The 11,288-nt window shown below is 39.7% G+C and overlaps 1 protein-coding gene across 1 annotated transcript in view; it reads left to right on the top strand.

Annotated features, from left to right (window-relative positions):
- Nucleotides 1-7,702, top strand: part of LOC101859177 (60S ribosomal protein L35) — a 9,135-nt gene extending 1,433 nt beyond the window's left edge. The window contains exons 2-4 of the mRNA XM_005100137.3: nucleotides 769-843; nucleotides 2,313-2,374; nucleotides 7,453-7,702. Coding sequence (XP_005100194.1) covers nucleotides 769-843; nucleotides 2,313-2,374; nucleotides 7,453-7,684 — 369 coding nt within the window. The 3' untranslated portion in view covers nucleotides 7,685-7,702. The remainder of the gene's footprint in view (nucleotides 1-768; nucleotides 844-2,312; nucleotides 2,375-7,452) is intronic.
- The last annotated feature ends 3,586 nt before the right edge of the window (nucleotides 7,703-11,288 follow it).

The following is an 11,288-nucleotide window of genomic DNA, read 5'->3' as shown; positions in this document are numbered from 1 at the left end:
GATATGTAAACACGACTGTCTGCTCATGTTATTGTTTAGCATTTTTGTGTGTTTTCTTTATTATAGTTTGTCTAAAGTGGTATTCACCATTTATAGCATTTTAATGAGTATGTATCTGACCCACTCTACTACGTGGTATCTGACTCTACTACACTGGATCTGACTCGGCTACACTGATATCCGACTGTATTACACACTGGTATCTGACTCTATTACACTGCCACACCATTGACATTCCTCAGTTAAGATTCTGGTGCACATCTTAAATAAATCACGGTCTTGGACTGTACTCACTTTAGACCTTTAGTGGCAATGTAAGCCGCCATTTGTGCAAAATCCAGTATCGCATCAATATGCTACAGAGACGAAAGCTGAGAGACTTTGATCGTGCCAGAGCTGTGGCATGGCTGCAGGATGGAGTTGGAGCCCGAGAAGTTGCCAGAAGGCTTGCAGTGTCACACTGTCTTTGTCCGTTTACGGCAGCGCCATTAAGCCACTGAATCGGTCCAAGAACGCCTTGTGCCAGTCGACCCAAAAATACCACTCAAGAGTGTTTGCAAGTGGTCCTTTACTTGAAGTCAGTAGATGGAAGGTGCTCTTGGAGTGTATAATAAAAAAAAAATTTAATACAGCGGGGGGGGGGGGGGTGTCTTGGATATATATATGCAGGTGGTCATTTGTACTAAATTGGAGCATGGTCAAATGTATGGGCATACCCTTTTTATCATGGCACGTGGTGATGATAGTCAAACCTTTCTTACTTCTCAGGCAAAAGTTAAAGCGAAGGACCTCCGTGGAAAGACGAAGGAAGACCTTCTAAAACAGTTGGATGAGCTGAAAAATGTGAGTGCTGTATGATTTGCAGATTATTTTGGCCTTTGTGACTTTGTGACAAATGCTTAACTTATGGTTTACCATTGGTTTGCTGGGATTTGATCAATTTTTCCCAGTAGTGTACTAATTTGCTGACCTACCTAACACTGCTGGAATGAGAATGATGAACAATTATTGTCTGAAACATGATGTATTTTTACTTTTAATTGGATCGATAGGACTGACTTGTTCTATTTTGCAGTGTTGTTTTTTAGTCAGTTGAACCAACTTTGCCTATTTTTTCCTCCTTGCCTTAGACGCGAAGTTTAGGGTTGTGTCTATGAGTACCTTATTTGTTTTCTTTTTATAAAATGTTAGAAATCAGGCACCATCAAAATAATGAAATCAAAGAAACATTTATTTTTCTGCCAGTTTGGTCATTTTCACCTCTCTTTTTTCAACACCTTTTATGTTCATTTAAAAAACATTTCTGTGTGAATGTTACAGATAAACCTTTAATAGAGGCATAAAAAATGTCGGTTTTCAATGACCTAGGCTATTGAAAGTGCCAAACTTTAGCAGTCATGTTCTCGTTAATTCTACCTCTGAAACCAGCTACCCCGACCTCCTACAATTTTAAATATCTTGATTTCTATTCAAGATAAATGGGTGGGGTTTTTCCCATCATCGAAAGCAAGACAAATAAATAAGCTTTCAGCTGATACCAGGCTCCACATGCCCAAAAAGGAATGAACGCCTGATTACCACCGCATCATGGCACAAATGATGTTTTTTCTGGTTTACTTGTAATTTTTGTAAAACCCTCTGGAACAAGAGTGATGAAAATTTGAAGTCTGAAGCATGATGTTTCCTTCTTTAAATTGGATCGATAGGACTGACTTGTTCTAAGTTGTAAAGTTTGTCCTGGGGTTTAAACCGATATTCATGGATGTATAGAGTGGATAATTTGAATTGAATTTTGTGGGACCAACAGATAGTCTTGGGTTTAGAGGGGTTGTTCAGACAGTAAAAGGTTTGTTTGTTTGTTTTTAATGGAGTTCTGGATTTATTTATTTTTTTTTACGTGGTGTACAGCTTCCTTATGTAGCTGGACACTGGATAAAGATTTTGAAATGTTACTTTATTGTGAAATCCCATATCTGTCTTTTCTGGATTTGGATTGGGGGGGGGGGGGGGTGAGAGCTAATTGTATAGTGGGTTGTTGTTGGGTTTTTTTTGTGGCCGTGTCAAACCTGAGATGGTTAAGAGAAAAAAAGTTTGGTTCAGATGCTCATTGTCTTGTTTGGTTCAGTCTCTCATGTTGGAGAAAGAATGATGAATATCTAGTGACTGACACACGCTGATGTAAGTTACAGATGGATCGATAGGCCTGACTTGCTCCAACTTGGTTATACTCTCGTATTATTTTGTTTGTTTTGCCCGTGCGGTGTGAAGATATGGTTTTGTTTTGAGCTGTCGTTTTGTGTTGTTTTTTTCAGGAGCTCCAAACTCTCCGGGTTGCCAAGGTTACAGGAGGTGCTGCTGCTAAGCTGGCAAAAATGTAAGGCATTAATGTATTTTATGTAGGTCCTGTTCGAGATGACCATCCAGTGTCTGGGAGAAAATTGCTCATTTTACACAGGTGGTCCTCTTGGGCAGTGTCATATTTTTTAATTGAATAGCTGGTGGGGGGGGGGGGGGGGGGGATAGAGGATAGTTTGTTTTTTTTTTTTTTGGTTTTTCAAATCAAAGGTTTTTGTCAATTGAGGCTGTTAGTTAATGTCTTTGGGATTCTTGCAGAAAAGTTTGAAAATGCTTATTTTGATTTTTACACCTACCTTGTGGTTTTGAGTCTTGATGTTTTTTAGTGTAGTGAACACATGTACAATTTTTAGTACTCCGCACTGCTAGAACGAAAATGATGAAACTTTTAAAGTCTGAAACATGTGATGTTTAATACTTTTTATGGATCGATAGGACTGATTCGTTCTAGTTAGTGCAGTGTTTTGTTATTGTTGTTTTGGGATTTTTTTTGTTGTTGTTGTTTGTTTTTTTTACAAACTTTAAAAAATTCTTCTAGCTGTGATATCATGTTCCTAATTGTTTTTTTGTTTTTTAATATATGAAGTACCAGATCATTGATGGGGTAGTCGGTGATGCAGTGAGAGGTTCCCCCTTCCCTATAGTGAATGTTTTCTCTGAAAGAATAATGTTGTTTTGGGGTTGTTTCCCCACATGTCATGAAAGAGATAAAACAGTTGTTCAAATGGTGGGGGTTTAGATTTGTGTCACCTGTGGGCCGCGTCATTCAAGGTCATATGTTGTTGCATTCTCCAGTGCTGGGTTGGTCTTGAGCTTTGGCTTAGGAGAGAAGGGGGACTTGCTTCACCATTATTTTAAAGAGATGCTTTTGGAAAATGGGCTGTATTCTTCAAAGTAAACTTTTTGGGGATCCATCGAAATAGTGCGTGACGTTTTATCTTTTTATACAGGATTACAGAGCAGTCCCAGGCTCAAAGTCTTCCGTTGTGTTCAGAACTTAGTTTTTAAAGGAACCCCATTATTTTATTTTTTTCATGTACTGTAAATTTGTTGTAGAGTTTTTAGAAGCCTAGCTCAAAACCATTCAAATGAATTAATTTGTCTGGTTTCATTGCAAAAGGCAAAATTAAAATCTTTGCTTAAAACCCTGAGTGTTTTGCTGTAGCTTCTCAGGATCCTGTCGCAAAGAACATTGTTGTGCTGTAGGAATTACTGTTGTTGAGTTTTTGTGGTTTGTATTTGGGAGGGAGGATGTCTACGTGATTTCACATATGTCACAAGTTTTTCTTTTTTCTGCATGTGACAGAATGTATCTCAAATAGTGAGACTTTTTGATGGTTGTGGGATTGTTCAAGGATTTGTTTTTTGTTTTTGTTTTTCAAATCAAAGGTTTTTGTCAATTGAGGCTGTTAGTTAATGTCTTTGGGATTCTTGCAGAAAAGTTTGAAAATGCTTATTTTGATTTTTACACCTACCTTGTGGTTTTGAGTCTTGATGTTTTTTAGTGTAGTGAACACATGTACAATTTTTAGTACTCCGCACTGCTAGAACGAAAATGATGAAACTTTTAAAGTCTGAAACATGTGATGTTTAATACTTTTTATGGATCGATAGGACTGATTCGTTCTAGTTAGTGCAGTGTTTTTTTGTTTTTTTTTACAAACTTTAAAAAATTCTTCCAACTGATATGTTCCTAATTGGGGTTTTTTTTATATAAAGTACCAGATCATTGATGGGGTAGTCGGTGATGCAGTGAGAGGTTCCCCCTTCCCTATAGTGAATGTTTTCTCTGAAAGAATAATGTTGTTTTGGGGTTGTTTCCCCACATGTCATGAAAGAGATAAAACAGTTGTTCAAATGGTGGGGGTTTAGATTTGTGTCACCTGTGGGCCGCGTCATTCAAGGTCATATGTTGTTGCATTCCTCCAGTGCTGGGTTGGTCTTGAGCTTTGGCTTAGGAGAGAAGCGTGACATTTTATCTTTTTATACAGGATTACAGAGCAGTCCCAAGCTCAAAGTCTTCCGTTGTGTTCAGAACTTTGTTTTTTAAGGAACCCCATTATTTTTTTTGTTCATGTACTGTAAATTTGTTGTAGAGTTTTTAGGAGCCTAGCTCAAAACCATTCAAATGAATTGATAATTTGTCTGGTTTCATTGCAAAAGGCAAAATTAAAATCTTTGCTTAAAACCCTGAGTGTTTTGCTGTAGCTTCTCAGGATCCTGTCGCAAAGAACATTGTTGTGCTGTAGGAATTACTGTTGTTGAGTTTTTGTGGTTTGTATTTGGGAGGGAGGATGTCTACGTGATTTCACATATGTCACAAGTTTTTCTTTTTTCTGCATGTGACAGGATGTATCTCAAATAGTGAGACTTTTTGATGGTTGTGGGATTGTTCAAGGATTAACCTACATTGTTTTTAATATTTGTTTTTGCTTGTAATGCATGGCAAACCCAGATTCGCTGGTGGTCGGGGGGTGCCACTGGTAGGTCCTACTTCTTTACTTTAATTGCCGGGGGGGGGGTCCTGATTACTTTTGCTCTGCACTAAATTACCATTATTGTGTTTGTGTGCTTCTTTTTACTTTTAAACAAACCTAGATTTATAACTTTCAGGATTCAAAACCTCATTTTTCAGCTTTGTGTATGTTTCTGCTAATAGATTAGTAGGTCTGGACATGCCTGGCTCACAACCATGCGAAGAAATATTACTTTGTGTGGTTTCTTGATCAAGGGCAACATCACAAACTTTGCTAAAAACCCTGATTGTTTTACTGTATTCTCAGTATCCTGTCGCAAAGGACATTGCCTTGCTTTAAGAGTTGCTATCTAGGGGGTTTTTTTAAGGTAGATTTGTGCTGATTTGGGGATGTGCCATGTCTATTACCACAAAATGCGTCCTGATTGTTCAGGTTTTTTATCTCAGCTCTCGCTGTTCTTTGTACAAACAATTTATTTGTGTTCGTTTGTCAGAATTTTTGCATTCATGACTTCACCGTAACAAGTCAGGCTAAGCCTAATACTTAGATTGTAGATCTTTTCCCTACGTGTAATTTATTATTTTGACTTGGATTACAGAAGCCTGGCTCACAACCATGCAAATGAATCATTGTTTGTATGGTTTCATTATGAAGGGCAACATTACTATCTTTGCTAAAAACCCTGAGTGTTTTACTGTAGCTACTCAGTATCCTGTCGCAAAGGACATTGCCTTTCTTTTAATATGCTATCTGGGGGTTTTTTACGATTGATTTGTGGATGGGTCGTGTCTAATACTACAAAATGTATGTGTCCTGATTGTTCAGGGGTTTTTTTTATTCAGCTCTCGCTGTTTTAAGTACAACTTTTTTGTATTCGGTTGTCAGAATTCTTGCACTTGTGACTTCATCGTAACAAGTCTTGTCTAAGCCTAACACTTAGAATTAGATTGTAGAATTTTTCCCTGCGTGTGATTTTGACAGTGATTACAGAAGCCTGGCTCACAGCCATGCAAATGAATCATTATTTGTGTGGTTTCTTTACCAAGGGCAATATTACAAACTTTGCTAAAAACCCTGAGTGATTTGCTGTAGCTACTCAGTATCCTGTCGCAAAGGACATTGCTTTTCTGTAAGAGCTGTTATCGAGGGGGTTTTGGGGTAGATTTGTGCTGATTTGGGGATGGGCTGTATCTACTGCTACAAAATGTGTCCTGATTGTTCAGGTTGTTGTTTTTTTATTCAGCTCTCGTTTTAAGTAGCCTACAACTTTTTTGTGTTCGATTGTCAGAATTCTTGCACTCGTGACTTCATCGTAACAAGTCCACCTAACACTTAGATTGTTGAATTTTTACTGTGATTACGGAAGCCTGGCTCACAACCATGCAAATGAATTATTATTTGTGTGGTTTTATTGTCAAGGGCAATATTACAAACTTTGCTAAAAACCCTGAGTGTTTTACTGTAGCTACTCAGTATCCTGTCGCAAAGGACATTGTCGTCAGATTCTTGGGGTTCCAGATTAGGGGGTTGTGTGGGAAATTTGTACTTTTGGGAGGGGGGTGGGGGGTTCCTGTTAAATTGTCAATCTCTGTTCTTTCATCCTTTCTATTACAAATGTGTTTAAATTGTCCTGATACTTTTGGAGGGCTGGGTGATGATTCTTGTTTGGTTTTACATGTGCAATAGTAGTTGTTCTGAGTATATGCTGAGTTGTTGAGATTTTTGCACCCTTCGGAACATGCCTTGTCTCATTCGGAAAGTTCCCAACTGGATGGGGGGTTGGATATAATATTGAGTGTGTGTTTACGTCAATGTTTCTCAAGAGTTCATGCTCATGGTCGCACATTTACATGACAGTTGTGCATCATTTTGATGTTGTTGAGTCTTGAAATGAGTTTTTTTCTGTGTTGATGCTGAATCTGTGTATACCATTTCATCCCCCAAAATTTCCCTCCTTAATCAATAACTGTTTTGTGTTATTTTATTGTGTACGCCTGGCTCACAACCATACAAAGCAATCTTTGTGTTTGTGTGGTTTTATTGCAAAGGGCAACATTACAATCTTTGCTAAAAACCCTGAGTGTTTCTCTTTAGCTACTCGGTATCCTGTCGCAAAGGACAACTTTAGTTACGCTAACAGACCAGCAGTCTGAAGTTTGAAATTGGCTCCTTGCAGACCCCATGGTGACCTCTTTCTCTCTTTGTAAGATTATTATTAAGCCCTTGACTCCGTCCAAACAAAAAAATCAATGTGGATGGATGATAAGCGTGCTCTTTCGTGTGGTTTGCTCCTTCATTCCTGTCGAACATCTATTGTCCTGCTCTCTCCTCCTTTTCTTAGCCTGTTGGTGCTATCTAGTAATGACACCTAATCTTCTGCACTGATAAATGACTATTTGTGTTTTGTAAGTGCTGTAAAACTATTACTGAACTTGAAACTGAAATTAATCTATGTTGCAGTACAGACATGTCAGTTGATTTGTAAGATGTGATCTCTTTTTTTTTTTACTTTATGGGCATTGAGTGTTTTTTAAGAAAATTGAAATGCGCAGCATAAATATGCTATTTATTATTGATGTTATAAGAAATACTACCATCACGCTGTGTATTTTTCTTCCAGCTACACGGTGCGCAAGTCCGTGGCCCGTGTCCTCACTGTGATCAACCAGAAGCAGAAGGAGAACCTGAGGCGTTTCTACCGCCAGAGATCCCACAAGCCCAAGGACCTGCGTCTGAAGAAGACGCGCGCCATCCGACGGGCCCTCACTCCCTACGAGCGATCCATCAAGAGCAAGAAAGAGATGAGGAAAAACCGCCTGTACCCTCAGAGGAAATATGCTGTTAAAGAATAAAGCACTGGGTCTAATTTAGTTAAAGTGTTCGGGGTTTTTTTGTTTTGTTGTTGTTGTTTTTTTGTTTCTTTTGTTGTTTTTTGTGGCATTTTCTATTGTTATTTTGTTGATGCTTTGGTGTCATTTGCCCTTTTCTCATCACGCATCTATCGTCTTTATCCCGCTTCACAGTCACAGTTTTCTTTTTATGTTACTATTCTACTTGTAACACCTCTAATCTATTTGTGTTTCAGGTGCTACAGACTCTTACTCTGACTAAACGCTTTTATCTTTTCTCTTCACGGGGCAACTGACAAGAAAATTGACTGTGGGTGGTTGGCAGGTGCTTTGCTCCTTTCCTGTCGAACATCTATCATCCTGATCTCTCCTCCTTTTTTGCAATTTTTACTCTCTTGTATCTTCTAATCTCTGGCACTTGTTACCTTATTGTGTTGCAAGTGCTGTAAAACTCTTACTAAAGCTATAACATCTATCGTTCTCTTCTCTTCTTCTATTTTTGTTACTGGGTTACAAACTCCTCTTGTCTTAGGCACCAGTATGACCTAAATGTGTTGCAGGTGTTGTGAAACTCCAAACTTAAAACAACAGGAAGATGGATAGTGTGCTTTGCCTAAGATTCAGGTTCGCAGGTACATCATGTACATGTAGTAAAAAACACTATTATATGTCTTTGACTCTTGTAATGGTAATTCCGGTAAACTGAATAAGTTGAAGTTCGAACCCCTGTTAAATGGTCTTGCAGAGCAGTGCTTTGATTTGGGCATGCATGTGTGTCCCAGTAACATCATTGCTTCAGTTTCAGGCTGGTTGCAGAGGAGGCAGTACTTGGGGGTTTTTTTTGGGGGGGGGGGTTAGTGATAAGTGTGGGTGGTTGGCGGGTGCTCTAGTGTGGTTTGCTTCTTCTTTCTTTTCAAATATCTATCGTCCTTCTCTCCACTCCTTTTTCATGTTTGTTACTCCCTTGTAACACCTAGTCTTCAGCACTTATATGACCTTATTGTGTTGCAAGTGCCGTAAAACTCTTACTAAAGCTAAAACAAAACGACAGGAAGATGGATAGTGTGCTTTGCCTTAGCTTCAAGTTTACAAGCAGGCTACATGTTAAAACACTGTATGTCCTTGATTCTTGTACAGTCCGTGCCGGCCATAATATAAGCACGCCGGCTTAAAGCAAGTTTCGGACTTAAGCACGCTAAACGGCTCTTACCGAATTTTTGCTATATAATATAAATTACACGCCTTTTAAGCACGGTAACTTCGGCTTTAGGCACGCTTCATTACAAGACAGTCAATACTTTCACGATGACCCATCGAAGTTCGAACACAGTTTACACTGCAGCAGTGGAGTGTGGAGAAACACAGAGAACGCCAGTGATGGAGACACACACTCACACGGGCGGAGAGGAAGGCAGAGAGATGCACACAGCCGCGGGCGTGGACATAGGATCTAGCCTAGGACAAAGTTACACACAGACTTAAAAATACATGTAATGGTAATTCTGGTAAACTGAAGAAACTGAATAAGTAAGTTGTGGTTCGAACCCCTGTTAAATAAATGGTCTTGCAGAGCTTCAGTTTCAATATATGGTTGCAGAGGAGGCCTTAGGCCTACTTTTTTTAAAAATAATATTTTAGCATCTTATAAGTTATAAATAAATATTAGAGGTAGAGCTAGATCTAGTGTTAAGTTGGGGGGGGGGGGGGGGTTCTTCTCATTTTATCGTTCATGATATACAGTGGAAACCATATGTATAAGTTATAACAGGCCCGGTAATAACAACAGAAATTTTTTTAATCCCCGTTTTTTCCTACTCTTTGACTTTGTCACTATTAAAAGTTACCAGCAATAACAGGGCCTCTTCGGAGCACAACCGGTAATACTAGTAATAGTGTAATAGCAGGGACAAAGGCTCGTTAACAGTGGAAAAAGTAAAAGAGAGAGAGAGATGGAACAAGCAATGCCACTGCAAGTATACACAGTGTGTGAAGCGAGAGAGGGCTCTGGTGTGCTGCAGACCTCGATCTAGCCCGAAACCTAGCAACACGCACGCGTAATGTGTCACCAACGATGTCAAGCGCACGAGAAACTGCCTTTCAATTGACAAAAATAGGCCTACGAAATAATCCAGGCTGTTGACAAAAAGCAAGCTCCACTGGCAGAGTTTGTCGTTACTTGGACCTTCCACAAGGGTCGATTCACTCCATTATCAAGGATAGAGAGAAGATAGTGGCAGCATACTCCAATGGAAAGTTTGCTCTGGATCGAAAGATTTACGAAGATGAGACTACCCGATGCAGATGCTGTGGACCAAGCTCTTCTGATGTGGTTTAGAGGCAAGGAGAAAGTTACTGTCAAAACCCCTGTTCGTGGGTACTTGTGGCAAAGGAAACTACCCTTGAATAAGTAAGTACAGCTGGATTAGTCCGCAAATGCTTACTTTCCTTGCATTTCTCAGTCTGATTTAACTTTAACAGGGATCGGATATAACAGGACATTTTCTCTACTCCCACCATCCCGTCCCTGTCATATCAGGTTTCCATTGTTTGTACACTGCTGTGCACTGTATCCGAGACTACGGCAGTCCGAGCAGTTTCTTGGGGTTGATGATGAATTTAGTTGACTATGCATTGGTTTATTTTCGCGGGGGAGGAATCAACTCGTCCGAAGTTCAACTTAATTTTTGGGAACTCGGATTCAACGAGGTCGCCGGGCCTGACCTAAAATCTCGTTGAATCCGAGTGTTCGTTATCAAACACGAGGTTTTGTGTAGATAATTACAGGCACTGAGCAAGTAATGTATTTATAAAGAGAAGTCACAAGTAGAGCTAGTGCCTGCATAATATTATGAGCTGTGTAAAAAATAAAAGAAGACCGATTCGTCCAAATGCACGCGCCTGTATCATCTCGATTGTTTACCAAAAAGTTGTGTTTCTATGTAGAGCCATACGGCAACTTTTGATTCCATCGGTGCACAATTCATTACGTAGTTCTACGTCAAGACTAGCTTATCATTGTAATAACGACCAGTTGCCAAGGGGGTAAAAGACTGACATGTTTGTATCTGCGACGTTCAAAGCTAGTGCTTCCCCCCCCCCCCTCCCCGACACGCACACACAGCCACACGTGTGCAGACCACCCCTCCCGACCCCGACACACGCCAGAGTAGACACGTGCGCGTGCCAACTACCCAACTACGCATGTGTTGGTATGAAAAAAGGCTGCTGATTGGTCGCATGCAATCGGCTAAGTGAATAATGGTTCACGAAGAAGGTGCAATAATGGATGTTTCCGGGAATGGAAAAAGTTCGTTCTGAGAGAAAAATGAGCGAAGCCACGTCTGCCGGGGCTGTTCACCCTGGAAGCAAACTCGTTGAATCCGAGCTCACTGGTTTATTTTTAGTGCTCATTGAATCCGGATTAATTTTTATTGGTTTTAAAGAAAGAAAAAAACGGGGAATCTATCTCATCTCGTTGAATCCGAGTTCTCGTTGAATCCGAGTTCCACTGTAGGCCTACTTGACTTAAAACCGAAGTTCAAGCGAGTTCAACACACAAGCAGAGTCAACTGTAATACAGAGGAAACCATAATATATAATATATATA

This window comes from Aplysia californica, unplaced genomic scaffold (genome assembly GCF_000002075.1).
Source record: "Aplysia californica isolate F4 #8 unplaced genomic scaffold, AplCal3.0 scaffold00237, whole genome shotgun sequence".
NCBI classification, from domain to species: domain Eukaryota; kingdom Metazoa; phylum Mollusca; class Gastropoda; order Aplysiida; family Aplysiidae; genus Aplysia; species Aplysia californica.
This window is presented reverse-complemented; position numbering and strand designations above follow the sequence as displayed.